The 16,991-nt window shown below is 41.7% G+C and overlaps 1 protein-coding gene across 4 annotated transcripts in view; it reads left to right on the top strand.

Annotated features, from left to right (window-relative positions):
- PCCB (propionyl-CoA carboxylase subunit beta) overlaps window positions 1-16,991 on the top strand; it is a 47,890-nt gene that overhangs the window by 22,888 nt on the left and 8,011 nt on the right. For 2 of the 4 annotated variants that reach the window (XM_084846853.1, XM_084846855.1), the window contains exons 5-14: window positions 1,546-1,659; window positions 3,061-3,171; window positions 4,364-4,472; window positions 6,607-6,727; window positions 8,094-8,175; window positions 9,052-9,175; window positions 10,230-10,337; window positions 12,136-12,236; window positions 15,695-15,793; window positions 15,978-16,071. In XM_084846853.1, coding sequence (XP_084702979.1) covers window positions 1,546-1,659; window positions 3,061-3,171; window positions 4,364-4,472; window positions 6,607-6,727; window positions 8,094-8,175; window positions 9,052-9,175; window positions 10,230-10,337; window positions 12,136-12,236; window positions 15,695-15,793; window positions 15,978-16,071 — 1,063 coding nt within the window. The remainder of the gene's footprint in view (window positions 1-1,545; window positions 1,660-3,060; window positions 3,172-4,363; window positions 4,473-6,606; window positions 6,728-8,093; window positions 8,176-9,051; window positions 9,176-10,229; window positions 10,338-12,135; window positions 12,237-15,694; window positions 15,794-15,977; window positions 16,072-16,991) is intronic. The other 2 variants (XM_084846856.1, XM_084846854.1) reach the window with 1 other exon arrangement.

Genomic DNA, 16,991 nt, shown 5'->3' with positions numbered 1-16,991 from the left:
ATAACACCCTTAATTCATAATGATTTTATGTCTATTTGTTGTTGCAAAAGCCAAGAGGTTGATAGGATAAAACACTTGACATTTAATGCATTCACCGCTACATTTAAGGTCACAACAGCACCAGATAAGTGGTGATATAAATGAGTTGTGTTAGCTAAAACATGTCCTATAGTAAAAATGTCAAATTTTGATGTGAAAATAACGAGTAATTAATACACTATATTAATTAATAACAAGTAATGAATACTTTCCAGATGATAGTCAACTAATTGTTAAAAATTGATGACACCCCAATTGTGGAATGCTCTCCCCAGAGAGGTGTGCCTGGCGCTTACCTCGTTGGGCCAGTTCACACAGTCACTGCAGCCCACCATGTTATTTAAGCCACAGTGGGCTTTGGTGCATGCTGGTGGCCATTTTGCATATTCAACCTCTGGCGGGGGGTTCCCCTGGTTTTTCGTGTTGCCTAAAGCTGGGCAGCAGGGATTGTTTGAGACTTAAACAACCCTCAAATAATCCATGGTCTGCAGTAGGGTTAACTGAGTGTTGTTTAATCCTCAAACAGTCTCTGCCACCTGGGTTTGGCCAGCATGACAAACCATGGCAACCCACCTCTGGGGGCAGAATATTCAAACTGGCCACCGGCATGTGCCTCAACCCACCATGACTTAAATAAGTCATGGTGGCTGTGGAGATCATGCGAACCTGGTCATTGTCTTTTTGGGGCCAGGCAAAACCCTTTTTATTTTCCTTAAGCTGTTTAGATACAATATTTATCTAGCTGTTTTATGCTGCTTTAGTGATCTTGTGGTGTTTTAGTTTATTATGTTCTTGTATGTGCATTTTAATTGCTTTGTAAAACACCCTGGGAATATAAAGAGCAGTATAAATGTTTATAATAATGAATTAATGAATTAGGTTGATGCAGCAGCTGTGAACCCCTAGTTGCCCATGCCCTAGTAACATCCATACTTGGCTGTTGCAATGAGTTGCATGTGGGGCTTTCTTTGAACACTGTTTGGAGACTCCAGCTGCTTCAAAATATGGTGGCCAGATTATTCTTTCTTGCAAACCACCCTGGGAATATTAATGAAGGGTGGTATTAAAGTACTTATAATAATAAAAAATATATGCCTGGTTTCTAATATTCATGACTCAGCATTAGTTTCTAGTGTATTTTCATTTGCTACGTTATACAGCACACAAGTGCCCGGTAACAGATAGATTACAATGCTCAAAAGCTTCTGACAAGAACATTAAAGAGCAGAGTTAACTGGGCATACAGTTGTAATAATAATGATGTTTTCAGGTGGGCCAGGGTGGTGGGCCAACCAGTAGTTGGTGGTTGGTGGTGGGCCAACCAGTAGTTCATCTGTAGAGGCCATAACAGGAGCAGGGATTGGACTTAGACACATTCTAATAAAAAATTAAAAAAATCATGTCTGATCAGATAGTCAGTCAATCTTACTGTAAGTCACATGGGCTACTCTATGAGCCTGAGTCTGTGGCAGTATTATTGTCTACTTATGAATTTACGTTCACCAGATCATGGATCAGGCTGCAATGGTTGGTGCTCCTGTGATTGGACTGAATGACTCAGGAGGGGCGCGCATCCAAGAAGGAGTAGAGTCACTCGCTGGCTATGCTGATATTTTTTTGGTAAGACGCTTGTTAGGTAAGCAGGGTGACCCTTGACCCTGCAAGTATGAAGTGTAATTAAAACTAAATAGCCCAGTTTAAGCATTCTGAAAAAGCAATGACTGAGGAAGCATGAGTGCCATGAAGCTCCCTTTCCTGCTGCTTCCAGGTCTTATGCAAAGGAAACCGCTTTGGGATTTAAAGAAAAGGAGAGCAGTATAGACGTTCTCTGAAATGAATGAAAAGGTTGGGGTGAGGAGATACTGTTATCCTGATGCAGGGACAGAATGCGCATCTCCTTCTGCATACGCCCCCCTTCCCCTTTCATGAGATGCCATTAGAGTGATTCTAAATGTTGCTGCTGGAAGTGACCATAGAGGGAAGGCCTGAAATAAGTATTTCATTTAAGAGATTGACCTGGTTCACACATAACGACAACCCAGAGTACGGGTTGAATTGTGGGTTGTCATTATTTGCGAATCCTGCACTATGGTTTAACAATGGGCTGTTAACTATGAACAACCCAGAGTTCACAACAACAAACCATGTGTTCTCTTCCTGGGTTGGTCTTGGTTAATAACCCATAGTTAAATCATAGTTCAGGCTTTGTTACGTGCAAACCAAGCCACTGTTTCTTTTGCAAGGGTACCTTGATACCTACCCAACCATGCTGCTTTTGTTGATCCTGCTGCCCCTCCCACCTCCTATGAGTGTTTTAGTAGCATCTGTTGAATTTTGCTAGATAACACAGTTTATATTTAGTATCTCATTTTAGCCCTCTCCTTGCCCTACAGCTGTGCTCCTAGCAAGCAGAGAGCTGCTGCAGCCATAACTACTCACATACTCTCCAGGCAAAAAATGGAATTATTTTTATTGAGTTGGTAAATGAAAGTTGGCAGCAGCATTTCCCCTTGCTGGGAGCATAACCCTGAGGCAAAAAGAGGGCTGGAAAACGGCTCTTGGTCTGTACCTCTTTGTACCAGCTGTCAGAAGCATCAGTTGTTTCACACACATAGAGGATTCGGTACCTGTGGAGCTTCATTTAGAGGCTGCTGCATGAACTGCATCCTAGTCTTGGATACTTAATTCTCTGATGAGGCCTCTGTCTTGCACTTTCCCCCTTTTTTCTTGCCTTACCTGTTTCTGATGCATGGGATTTTGAAGAAATCTGATTAATTTGGTGAAGGGGATGGAAATTTGGAATCCTGATTAGTGGCTCAGCCAAAAAAACTGGAACAGATTAAATTTTCTTTTCATAGGCTTATATATTTCTACAACATGCACACTCCATCTTATATGTAATGATTTAATTTAAAAGTTTAACGTAGACTAAGGAATGTGGTACTTTCTGCAATAACAACTGTTTGGGGAGCTTCGGCTGGGAAGTGGTATAAAAGGAGTAAATTTTGTTTCGTTTTGCAGAGAAATGTTTTATGTTCTGGGGTAGTACCGCAGATTTCTCTTATCATGGGCCCTTGTGCAGGGGGTGCTGTCTATTCCCCTGCTTTAACAGATTTTACATTCATGGTAAAGGTAAGTATGTAGCATAAGTTGTCTTTGACTATAATCCTAAACATGCATACCAGGGAACAAACCCCGTTGAGCACAGTGATCTGGGTTGCACATAATGCTAACCCATGGTTTATTTAACCCATGGTTAACCCATGATAGGTTGTCCTTCCCAGGATTTGTCTGGCAGATGACTAAACAAACTGTGGTTTGTTTTCTCAATCCCTGGGCTGTTTGTTTCCCTCCTCCTTTGCCTGTTCCCTCCCCATATCCCAAATGCCTTTGCAGTGCTATGGTGGTGGCATGTAGATTAACCAGGTTTTTTTTTTTTAAACTGTTCTTGCTTTCTGCTCCTGTAGCCTGATGAAACAACCCATGAACAATCCATGGTTCTGGGTTCATACATAACAATAACCCATGGTTTAAACAACCCAGAGTTCACAACCCAACAACAAACCATAGGTTCTCTTTCTGGGTTATTTGTGGTCAACAAACCATGGTTTGTTAATGTGACTGGGTTTGTACGTCACAACAACCTAGAATTCAGCAACCAATGCCATGGGTTGGCATTATGTGTGAACCTAGCCAGTGAGACATCTGAGTAAACATGCATAGGATTGTGCTGTTAAGGTTTTATGTACAATCAGGACCTGGATATGTTCAGCAGTGATGGGGCAGGGGGCAGCAGGGAGAAGAGTCTGCTTTAAAAGCCCTGAATTAAGGGAAAATACAATGTTTTCACTGTCCTGGTATTTGAAGCTGTAATTGTCAGCTGTAATTTGAAGCTATAATTGTCAGCTATTACACTTCACATCTTCTAGTTGTGCCCTATCTTAAATTGCTAGTGAGGCAGTTGGCTTCAAGCAGTAAAGAGGTCTTTTTTTTGAATTAAAAGATTAGGGGATCATGTCAGAATGAGGAACATTCAGTAGTATTCAGGGTGACATATACTTTTGTTTTGTATTCTTGTTTCAGAGATTTAGGGATGCAGATGGTTCATTGGGAATCCCATGTATCAGCTGCGTGATCTTTTACATTAGAGGGAATTCCAACTAAATGCATTATTGGTTCCAATCAAAATAAATTGGAAATTTGTGTACTTTTCTATCTTCTTATTTTGCAAATATGTAAGGAGTGGAGAATGCAAACACTTGAAATGTTGGATCTTGTACCTCATACTTTGCAGTTTGTCTAATATATTTGTTTGTTTATTCAGGACACATCCTATCTATTCATAACTGGCCCTGATGTAGTCAAATCAGTTACCAATGAAGATGTTACTCAGGAGCAACTTGGGGGTGCAAAGACACACACTGCAGTATCAGGTCAGAAATGGCAAAATTGTTGAATTAACGTCTGCTCCTGTTTGCAGTTTCATATGCAGTGACTGGAGAAGAATATGAAGTACATTGTAGTCTAGTCATATACAGTCAACACCACAGTTTAGTTTTGGAATATGGTAAAAATTCCTGTTTTTTTTTTAAACTGAAACTTTGTACTGCAGAGGTTGAAAGAGGACTGCTATTAGAAGCCATGAGAATGTGTATAGGAGAGGTATAAGAGATTGAATGATCGGAACTGCAAGGAAGTATATATAAGGATCAAGGGGGAAATATACTCTAAGACAGCTTCCCCAACCTGATGTCCGCCAGATGTGTTGAACTCCCAATTCCCATAATTCCTGGTCACCATAGCTGCAAAGTTGGGGAATGCTGCTCTAAGAACTGACCTGTTTGATCAGACCAAAGGTCCATCTAAACCATCAACGCTGATTCCGACAGCAGTCAGCCAGATGCCCCGGGAAACTCACAAACAGGCTTTGAAGGCAACAGCTCACTCCCATTGTCCTTCTCCTTGCATCTAGTATTTAGAGGTACATTGCCTCTGTGTGTGGGCATTCCATTCAGTTATCATTGTATTCTTTCTGGCGCCAGGTGAAGACCTTTTTATTTTCCCAGGCATTTTAGCATTTTAGCTTTCTAGATTTTTAGCTTTGCTGTTTTAAATCTGTATTTGAAATCCCTGCATTGCTGCTACGTTTTATTCTGGTTTTATTTTGGTTGTATTGTTATACTGTGGTTTTAATGTTTTATATATTTTATATTGTTTTATTGTGTGCTCTTTGGTTTTAATTTTTGTGAACCACCCAGAGAGCTTCGGCTATTGGGCGGTATAGAAATAAAATGAATAAGTAATAAATCATGGTTAATAGCCAGTGATATGTATATCATCCATGAATTTGTGAAGTCCTTTTTAAAAAGTTACATTAGTGAATGGCTATCACTGCGTGTGGCAATATATTCTATAAACAAATTAGGCACCGTCTACATCTGCACAGAATGGATTCTGGAGGATCCTGGCCTACTGTGGATGAGCTGCATGCTTGAACATGCAGCCTGTTCCCTCCCGCTTTGATTCTCCCTGCTAGTATGACTGCTAAATTAACCAGAAGCTGGAAATGTAGCATGTTATCCAAACTGGGAATCCTGGCTCGTTGCTCATTCTACAAGCCAGAATAGCAAAGCAGGGTTTGTTCTTGGTTTACAAATCCTGGCTTGTTTTGGAGTGATCCTTGGTTTGGACATGCTAAGTTTTCTGCTGTTTGGCAGTCATGTTAGCAGGGAGGAGCAAAGTGTAAATAAATGGGCTGCATGCAGTCTATTCATTTGTTCATAAGCCAGGATTCTCTGGAATCCTGGCTTATCGTTTTGTGCAAACATGGCCTCTATGTGAAAAACTATTCTCTTTATCTATCCTACCAATCACTTTCATTGGGTGATCGCACCTTTCTGCTACATTCACGTTCTTATAAGTCTCTATCACATCCCTTTGAATAATCTTTTCCTAATCAAAAAATTCCCAAATGCTCTCACCTTTCCTTCCAGGGAATGTGTTCCAGCCACTCAATACTGATAGGTACAGTAAAAGCAAATTGAGACCAACTCATTCTGCTTTGTCTCTTATGAGCAAAGCATAATTAAAGCTGAAAATGGAAGAATATAAAACATGTGGAGAAGTTTTTCCACATTGCCAGAGAATATATGTGAGACATTTAGGTTGAAATCCAATATTTACTTACCTGGGAGTAGCAGTGAACTCCATGGGACTTACTTCCAAGTAGATGTGCATAGGATTGCACTATTAGGCTTGTTCTTCGAGATATTGACCCTTTTGATGGATCGTAATAACATCCACTGGCATTACAGTTAAAGCTAGTGTTTTAGAACTTTAAAAATAATTTATTATGAAGGTCTAATAAAGAATTTTGCTATAAAGATCTGTTAATAGATCACTTTCTAGACCTTAAATGAATTTTAGTTGGCTTTGGCTGTGTGTAGCTCTTTGGTCAATGAAGATTTCTTTTAAAATGATGTTGTAGTGGTTGATGACTTTTTTGTTCTATTTAAAAGTTCAGTGGACTCTTTGCAATGTCAGATTCATTTGTTTGTTCTCTGATAGGTGTTGCACACTGTGCTTTTGAGAATGACATAGATGCTTTGCTCAATCTCAGAGAGTTTTTTAATTACCTACCTCTTAGTAACAAGGATCCTGCTCCTATCAGAGAATGTCATGATCCTAGGTAAGTAGGTATATATATATATATATATATATTTACAAATAATAGATGTTCATAGAATCAAAGTGTGTCTCGGAGTTCATCTGGTCAACCCTCTGCAGAGCTATAATTTCCTAGACTTCTATCCCTGAAGGAAACCTGTCCCTTTAAGCTGAAATTTCTGGGCAACTAAGGGCGCAATCCTAACTAGATAGGCGGCTGCCTCTGACTTCAGAGGCGACTGCCTATCCAAAGCAAGGCAGGAGAGGCACGGGGGGATTGTTCCCTCCGCGCCTCTCCCGCCTTGCTATTTTTCGCTAGACAGCCATTTTTGGTTGTCTAGCGGCAGGGGGGCCAACCAGGAGAGGAAGCTGCTGTACGACACATGGATGTGTCGTACGTGCAGCTCTGCTCTCCCCGCCTGGAACGCCCCCCAGCCCACCCCTTTTCAGTCGCTCTGCACTCCTCTTCCGAGTGCGGAGGATGGGGCTTCTCTGCACTGCCTCCGAGGCAGCGCAGATGAGGGGGTCGGTCAGTTTTTTGGGAAACTGAGAGCGCAGGCTCCAAGGTCGGTTCCCGGAAATGAGCATATCCTATTGCCCTATAGAGAGAGTCTAGTGGCCGTAGGATTGCTCCCTTAATTGTTCTTGGATAGGTTTGTGATTATAGGGGGTCCTTTCATATGTTATAGGACAGGTACTCCTCCAAAGAAATGCCTGCTGCAAGTCTGAAGAGTAGAAAACCGAAATTATCCTTTGATAGCAGTGGAACTGCATGGTATATGTTGGCACTCAGCTGATGGACCAAACCTTTCTCTCTTTTCTTCTTCACTCTTGCTGGTACTAGTTGGCTCTTGGGTTACTTTTGCTGGTGGAAGAAGGAAGGAGGCTGTTCTTTTCCAAGTAATGTCTGAAAATGAAAACAACCAGCTGAAGTTTTGGGGGTCCTTCTGGGCTTCAAATGTGGAGCATTAAATAAAATAAATATGGGGCAGCATCCTACTCTCCCTGCACACCAGTGGGATCCACCACTAGTACAATAGGAGCTAGCAGTTCTTAAAGCAACCAGAAACAAGTGGAATGGGCACATCAGCAGAGCTCGCAGAAAGGAGTTCCACTGACCTGTCTCGGTCTGGAAGAGAGCATCTCCACTCATTTTCATGCTTACTTTAGGCAGGGCTAACCGGGTCCCTCTGGTGCAACAGAATGAGTGTAAGCATAGGAGCAGTATTGGATATTGCCAATTATTTCCCTCATCCCCTCGGTAGGCAGAATCAACATTCTGGAATTCAGTCAGATTTGTCTTAGGTTATGGCCATGTCTCATTGGAGTAATTTCTCATATGAATGATATGGTATAAGTTTCATGCTTTTGATTCCATTTGTTTAAAGCAACCGGTTGGTTCCCGAGTTGGATACAATTGTCCCGATGGAATCTACTAAAGCTTATGACATGGTGGATATTGTACATTCGGTAAGCTCTGTGCACCAGCATATTACAGAATTTTGGTAATGAGATACATTTATTTATTTGTTAGATTTGTATGCCACTCAACAGGCAAATGCTTTTGGGGCAATTTATAATCATAAAACCAAACAACAACAACAGAATGACCAAAAATAAAAATACAACCACAGAAGTATCAAAATAGTACAATTCCTTTCTCTCCCAGATTGTCCTGCCCATTCATTTCCTTTCCAGATCCCCAAGATAAGTTCACTCAGATTCTCCCAAAACCTTTTCCCCCTCTCCATCCCACCCAAACTTGTTTTCTGAAGTTCATTTTCTTCTCTGAACCTGCCCCCGCCCCCAAGAAAAATCATTTTTCTGATTCAAGAAAATTCCTCTCAAAATGTCTTTGATGTGTGTTGGAACGTTTATTATAGCAAAAATTAAAAATATCTGCTCTGGCTGACAGGTGCTAACCATCCTTCTATTAGCAGTATATTAGGATGCACTTTTTCTGATGCTGTTTTATAATTTTGCTAATTAGACATTTAAAAAACAGAGGAAGTGGTCATGTAGTAGAACCGTAGATTTAACCAGTCTCTCAGATGAGACCAGAATGTACTTTAAACAGGTGAAATGAAAAAAAGATAGCTGGATTAATACATTATGGAATAATAAACCAAATAGTAACTGTCAGGAATATTAAAATTGCACCCATTACATTTTTAGCTCTAGTACAGTATGAAAAAAGCATTGCTAACAAGACTTCTGAGAGCAGTATATTGAAAAGGATTAAAAAAAACTTATTTCAGCCATCTTAAATGTTTAATCTGCTTCATGTGATGCAGATGTCTATAGCACTGAGTATATATTTCATCACTCTGAATCTAATTCATGCAGATTGTTGATGAGAGAGAATTCTTTGAGATCATGCCCCCCTATGCTAGAAACATAATTGTTGGATTTGCCAGAATGAACGGAAGAACTGTTGGAATAGTTGGCAACCAGCCCAAAGTAGCATCAGGTAAGAGGAAGGTGGCAGGTGCTGGGAACCTGCATAGCTGAGAAATAAGCTTGGAAAATGCCCATTTGTGCTTATGAATGTGTTATACATTCATGGTTGGAGGAGCTAAGGGTAGTCTCAAAAGTTTTTTCTCAAGTTTCCCCCCGTTAAAATGGTTGTTGGTTCAATTTTGTTTTTTGCGATTGTGTAGATGGCTTTATATACTTGTGTTGTTTATGCTTTGTAAGTACTCTTGGCTTGCTTCCAAAGACTGATGAAATTAGATTTGTTTCTTGATACAAATAAGTGGTGTGTTAAATGTAAGGAGCAGGGCCTTCTGTATAAATGTTTGGAATCCATTGATCTCCCATGCATTTCCTTAAGTCCACATATACATCACTAGCTGCTTTCCTTCTCTCCTGTTTAAGCACATTGGGTCATGTTTGCCTTCAGAGACCAAACACATATAATTCCTGTAAGAACGTGTTTTATGCTGATAACCATGGCCATCTGAGGATGTTATAATTCATTATTACTGAAAGATTTCTAGGACTAGCCTGGCAATTATACCAAGACCAAGCCTTCAGACAAGACCTCTTATCTGAAATATCTAGAGGTGGTTGAGGTCACTAATAGTAACTAGTTGTTCCTATGTGATTTTTACGTAAGCGTTTAGTCTTTGAAGGTAAATTATGGGGGTTTTCTGTAGTGAGTGGCATTTTGGAGGGGGAGATGTAATTTAGTTGCTGTATTGATACTACTTTTTATTTTATTTTTTTCCCTGGAGAATCGTTACATTAAATGTAAACTTACAGAGCTAAAATGTAGTCAGGAAGGGGATACCTATGATAATAGCAAGTGTTGATGTTCCAATAAATATAAAGATAAGATTTAATAAAAATATTTTTTAGTATTTGGCACCAAGAGAGAATGATCATTGGCACATTGTATCCAAAATACTTCTAGTGTCGTGTATTTGTGAGAGATAACTGATACGTTGACTACCAGAAAGTAGTATTTTTAAATGGCTTGGAAAGTCTTGTAATTGCATTGTCTACTTTCTTCTGAAAACTAGGCTGTTTGGACATAAACTCCTCTGTGAAGGGAGCCCGTTTTGTTCGCTTCTGTGATGCTTTCAATATCCCTCTGATAACATTTGTAGATGTGCCTGGATTTTTACCAGGTAAGTTTTGCATCCCAGTTTGCAATGATGGATGTAATCGAGTGGAGGATATTTAACTTGATTCCTCTTACATTTGGAATTCCTGTATCTAAGGAATAGGGGGTTGCCTTTTCTTGCAAGTACAGAGGCAAAACCATTATTCAGTGGCAAAAGGCCGCTGCAGTCTTTGTGGAGTATCCTTCCTGTTGCATGTGTAGAATACATTTCTAGCCCTTACTACATTTTGAACTCTTACTGTAGTAAGGTTTAACATTCATACAAAGCTCACTGATTCCTTGAGTTTAGTAGAGCTGTGAAATCCACTAAAATCAAAACATGTCTTCAATGCTGGAGTAAGAGAGAGGATTTCCCTTTTCATCCATCTTAACCACCATATGTCACTCTTCAATAAGTATACAATTAGTTTAAGTATTTGTTACACATCAGGAAGTATTTTTGATCTATAGATTTCTAAGAAAGCTGTACATGTGGAGATGCATTTCTCGTGATGAGCGCTGTGTGTATAACTTCCACATCGCTGCAGTAACTGTTCCGAATGGGAACCATGAAAAGAGAGTGGACCCTAGATCTCTCTTAAAACGACTTGCTGGAGACTCAGGGAAGTGTGGAATGGAAGCAGGGCACCCACAAGTGTCAGTTCAACACTTAAAACCCTGGGGATCACCTTGCTAAGGGGGCAACCTTGTCGCCTTTTCCCAGCCTGTTACTGTCAACAGCTGTTAGAATAAACTATATGCAGTCTCTTGTCAATTTCCTTGTATGTTTCATACTGCACTTCATTCCCTTTGACACCTGAAACATAAAAGGGCATTGGCAAGGCTAACTGTATTTGTCAGCCCTAAGTGTGGACTTGTACAACTGCGAAAGACCAATAAAAATAAAAATTAACGAACATATTTGCACAAATTCCTGGGGCTCAAGAAAATGGCCTAATTTGTGCAAATTTCAGGGGTGATTTTTGTAATGGGGCAGTGAATGAGTGACAGCTCCTCCAAGGTGCCGCTTGGGCATTATTGGAGGGGCTGTCATTGGCAAGGGAGGTTTGAGGCAGCTCAGGTGAGTGTGATCGAGAAGAAGGGCAAGGGGTTTTGCTCCTCTTGCTGAGCAGTTCTGTACCCGATTGCTGCAACCCACGATGGGTCGGCTTTGCCATGTTCAGACTACATCTCAATCCATCATGGGTAAAACAACCCCTAGAACAAGCCATGGGTTGTCAGGGTGATTTGTTAGCGAAAAGCAAGCCACCCTGCAGGAAGCAGTCCGGGTTCAGATGACACGATAACCCACCATGGCTTCTTTCACATGACAACCCATGATGGGTCCACATGTCGTGCAAACCCAGTCAATGTTTATGGTGTTTTCTTGTCTTCTGATGGACATTATGGAGGCAATGTGGATGTCTGCAGTTGTCTCAGCTGACTAGGTGAGTGCAGAATTGAAAGGCTGACATTTGCAGAATGGATTTATTGGACCATTTAATCCCAGATCATTAAAATAGTAGGTGTATAGAGTTCCATGTAATAAAGGGATTTGGCTCCATGGATCAGTTACAGTCAAACCAAGAACTGCCATGTAGAAGACCTGTTGGGTTCACAAGGCTGTACATCTGTTATCCTATTGTTATACATGTTTGGTGCAGACATGCATTCCGCTTGTACTCTTTCTACTCTAAATAATGGATGAAACTTTAAGTGCTTTCATAATCAGTGCTGGATGTATAGCTTTTCTTATTAAATATCCTCTCCTCAAGGCAGTATGTTTCCTATAACAATGTTTTATTGGTTCCTGTTGTTTCTAGGGACAGCTCAGGAATATGGTGGGATTATACGCCATGGTGCAAAACTGCTCTTTGCTTTTGCAGAAGCAACAGTGCCAAAAATCACTATTATCACAAGGAAGGTGAAGTAAAATTGCATTTTACAGCTATAAGTTACCATGCACTGCTGAGAATGTGTAGAGGTTTGCCTGTCCTTTGCTCAACAAACCTAATTGGCACCTGTGCTTCCTAATTCTGCCCATCTTTGATTTTTCTGTCTTCCTATAATTTCTCCATATTTTTACATCTGGAGCTGTTTTGACATTCTGTATTTCATCACAGTTGCTTAATTTCTCTAGATACCTCACAATCAAGCCTGTTTTTTTAAAGAAATGCTGCCTTCAGAGTAATTTCTATCCTAATGACTTTTATGTTATCTAGAAAATGAATGTAATAACCTTAACACAAATGCATATGCTCTATTTTTAACCAATCACAACCTGACATCTTGGGCTATATATTATTTCCAACTTGGGAACACATTCTCCAGGGCTAATTACCTGCTTCTTAACTTGATGAATTTCAGGCATCAGGCCAAGCTTCATTTTGTAAAAAAAAAAAACTCCATGCTTTTAGTCTTGTAGCTGCTGCTTGGTATTTAAAAAATATTATTTTATATGCTACTTTTTGTTTTGTATATTTAGTTATAATATTTACAACAAACAGTGATATACATGCTGAATCTCAGGGTTCCCTATCCTTTTTGGGCTGGTGGGCACATTTGAAATTTTGAAAAAGTGTGTGTGTTGTCACACATACGTAAGACAAACTGGTGAGGCTAAAAGTCAAGTAACTTTCTCAGGAACCTGGATACAAGGCAGTAGTGAGGCCTGAGCCCCAAAACCACTCCTTCGAACCCAGTATTTTCTGTTCCAACACCAGTTTCACAGAAGACAAGGTGGTGGGGCTAAAAGATAAATAACTGGCCAAGAAATTGGTATCATCATGGTGGGCATTTGGTCCAGCATCCGTCCTGCAGGATAACTCACCGGCTATGCCAGGAGTGCAGAATCTCTTTCAGCCCAAGCACTGAATTACATTTCAGAGATGCATCTGAGGCCTGATTTCTAGTGGTGGGTGGGGCCAGAGGCAAAAGGGGTGGGGCTAAAAATACCAGCATGTTGCAGCTTAACACTCTTGCTGCCAGTAACTAAGCCCTAGGAGAGGCATTTCAGCCTTTCGGAATGGGGTGTGTGTGGAAACATGCAAAAGCTGAGAAAGCACTACATGATTGGTGGTTGGGGCTGGGGCTGGGGCTAGGGCCAGGGAAAGGGAGTATGGCCACTTAGGGAATCCTGACAGGCCAGATTGGGACCCCAGGAGGGCCAGATTTGGCCCCTGGGCGTGAGGTTCTGCACCCCTGAGCTACGCAGCATGTGCCCCTCATATTCTCTCTTCTTTATCACCACCCAGTTGGAAGATGAGTGGATTTTCTACTGACTTTCAGGGTGTTTACTTGGGAGTAGGAAGACAGTTGGTTAAGCTCCCAGTTTCCACTGGCCAGTGCCTACCCCATCCTCCCCCCCTCTGAGAGTCACTTGGTAAAGCATAACTGCAATGGTCTAGGTAGCATGCAGGACAACAAACTGATCTTGGAAGGTGTAATCAGATATCTAAATCAGTAAAATGTATTAAGTTAAAGGTTAGTGAAAGAAAGCAGTGGGTAAGCACCATAAAATAAAACAAAGCCTGATGAAACAAGAATGCTGGACTACCTTCCATATATGCAGCAATCTAGGAGAGCAGCTAAGATTTACATCAGAATCTCTGTGGCAATCAACAAAGCATTTTGAGCTGGCTCAAGATTGAAAAAAGGGAGAACTCAAATGTGAAATTATGCCATGTGGGTCAAAAGCTGCAGCTGGTGCAGAATGCGGTGGCCCGCCTGATTAAAGGCAGCCACCAGCATGATCACATCACTGTGGTGCTGAAGGAGTTGCACTGGTTGTCAGGGTGGAAACTGAGCCAATAGAGCCCCAGAGCAGTTCTGATTCCGAGGAGGAACAGCAATCCGTGGGAGAGGAGCTCGCTCATCTCTCACAAGCACAGCAGCTGGCAGAGATTCCTCCTGCCAGCATTCCTGGGATAGATAGTGATCCTGGCAGTGAGAGAGTGCTGGGGGGGGGGGGGGCTTGCTGGACGCTCAGCGCAGACGCAGGGAGCGACGACAGATGGAGGGCGCCGAAAGGGGACATAGCACTCATTTGGCGTGCAAACAACAGTCACGTCACAAGGACCCAAAGGAAAGAGGGAGGATCTCTCCCTAGCCCATAAGTTCAGGGTCTTCCCGTGATTCTCCTTCAAACGGGGACCAACTGCCTTACCTGGAGCTTAGGCTACTCTGCTATCTTTCCCCAGTGCAGTTCTTTGCTTAGTCGCTAGTGATTAGTATCTGAAAGAGTCATAAAGTAATAAAGGAATAAAGCCTTGGAAAGAATCCTAGTCGTCTGTGGCCTGAGTTGGCTATTGGAGGGGACTGCAAGAGGCAGCTAGGGCGCTCCTGACACTGGTTACCAGTTGTTTTCCGGGCCAAATTCAAGGTGTTGGTTTTGACCTTTAAAACCCTATATGGTTCCGGCCCAGCCTATCTCAAGGAGCGCCTCCATCAACACCACACAGGCCGCTCAACAAGATCAGCCTCGGATGGCCTTCTCTCTGTCTCATCAGCCAGGACAGCTAGGCTGGTGAGGATGAGGGAGAGGGCCTTCTCTGTGGTGGCCCCCACTCTGTGGAACTCCTTCCCTAGGTAACTCCACATGCCCCCTCTTTAATGAGCTTCCACCATGCATTAAAAATGTTGTTCAGGCAGGCATTTGGGGTGGGTTAGAGTATTGTTAGAAATACAATATTTTAATGTGAAATTTTATTGTTTTAAACTGTTGTATTATTGTACATCACCTAGAGTGGCTGGGTGACCAGCCAGATGGGTGATCAAGAAAATGAATGAAAGAATGAATGTGATCAGCATGATCTTGATTGACAGTGGGCACAGGTTCATGTATGCAAGAGATGCCCAAGGAAAAGAGCTGTCATTGCCAGAGTTTACTTTATGAAGGTGAGAAGAGGCAAGGATGTAGCTAATCCTTTCCAGTCAGAAACTGCTGTGTGCATTTGGGGATGCTGGATGAGATGTGACTGGAAGGGTTGTACTAAATGGCCACTATAGGGAAGGTTTAAAAATGTCGGCCGTGTCAGGTGCAGGCCTCTTGAGAAATGGGTGCAAGGCACAGGTTGGGTCTGAGCCACAAATGCTAAACCATATATTTGACCTCACATGGTACAACACAATACCCATTTCCCAGATGGAAAATTGATGATGCTCAAAGAAGCATATACAGCCCACAAAAAAATGATAGAAATGCATACATGCTCACACCCAACAGCAAGATCCAGTTGTGAAAATGGAGTAAGGGAAAGATGTATGCATGTTGAAGCATGAGTGAGATTGGACGATTCATAACATCTCCTTTCATAACGTTTAATAGCATAGAAACACGTGGGACTGAATCAGATGACACTATTATCTTTTTTCTTGTTCTAGGCTTATGGTGGGGCCTATGATGTGATGAGTTCGAAGCATCTAAGAGGAGATGCAAATTATGCCTGGCCAACAGCAGAAGTAGCAGTGATGGGTGCTAAGGTAATTGCAAACAGCTTTTCCTTTGGTCTTCCAGTCACTGCCACCCCATCAATTGTTTCTCTCCATTTTGTTCCCCTTTTCACCGAGTTTGTAAATAGATAAATTTAAATAATGAGCTAGTTCGCATTCCAAAAGACTTCAGAAAAAATAATTTTAGTGATTTCATATTCTTATGTGTACTTAGGGAGCTGTCCAGATAATTTTCAGAGGCAAGGGGGCACATGCAGAAGAAGAGTATGTGGAAAAGTTTGCAAATCCTTTCCCTGCAGCGACCAGAGGTATGGTGGCTTTGAGAATTTCTTTTATTGAAAACCTTTCAAATGCACATTTCAAGTTCTTGACAGTGATTTTCACCTTTTACTAATCACATTTTTCTTTGGTGGAAAGGAGGAGATTTTTATATTGGGTGTGTTTGGACAGTTGTTTCTCAACTTAATTAAAGTGCCAGGGCAGTGTCTATTTGGATAATAGAGCATGGGGCACTCTTTTTTCAAATTTTAGCTACATTCTTTCTCCATATTGGCCCTTCTTAAGCATTAAAATTATGAGGGTGATACGATCTATACAAAGATTAAGCATTGTTACATGGTTAAAACGTAAGTAAACTCTAGCTTCGTCTTTGTGGTCTCTGTGACTCACATATATCGGTTATATGCCTGCACAGAACAGTCATTCGGAACACTCTAGAGCTAAACAGAGTTTTAGGTGGGAGTCCCACCCGCATTCTCTGTGCTCATTCCTGGTGTGGTTCCCCTGTGCCTATCGGTTTCTTTTTGTCTGCCACAGCAACCAGCAGCGTTTGGAATGTTCTCTTGCCTCATGGCAATAAAATCTCTAAAAATTCTGTCCCCTCCCGCCAAGGCCGAGCAACCGCATGCAACTTCTAGGGCTTATGGCCTCCACCACTTCAGTAACTCCGTTAGTACGCCTTCATATGAGACCACTCCAGTCATGGTTCCTAGGCATCGTCAACCCAGAAATGGACCCCCAGACTTGTATATTGTCTTTTCCCAATTCAATCCAATGTTCCCTGCAGTGGCGGACAGTCCCAACACACCTACAGGGGCTCAACTTCCAGACCCCCTGTCTGTCCCTGACAGTTTCCATGGATGCACCTCTTCACAGCTGGGGAGCCCACTGTAGTTCACTCACATTTGGGATTGTGGTCTTTATGGGAGAGAATCCTGCCCATCAACCA

This window comes from Heloderma suspectum, chromosome 3 (assembly GCF_057233095.1).
Source record: "Heloderma suspectum isolate Gila_16-S chromosome 3, 16-S_ref, whole genome shotgun sequence".
Classification (NCBI taxonomy): Eukaryota; Metazoa; Chordata; class Lepidosauria; order Squamata; family Helodermatidae; genus Heloderma; species Heloderma suspectum.
Note: the sequence above shows the minus strand (reverse complement) of the source record. Positions and strands in the feature narration are given on the sequence as shown.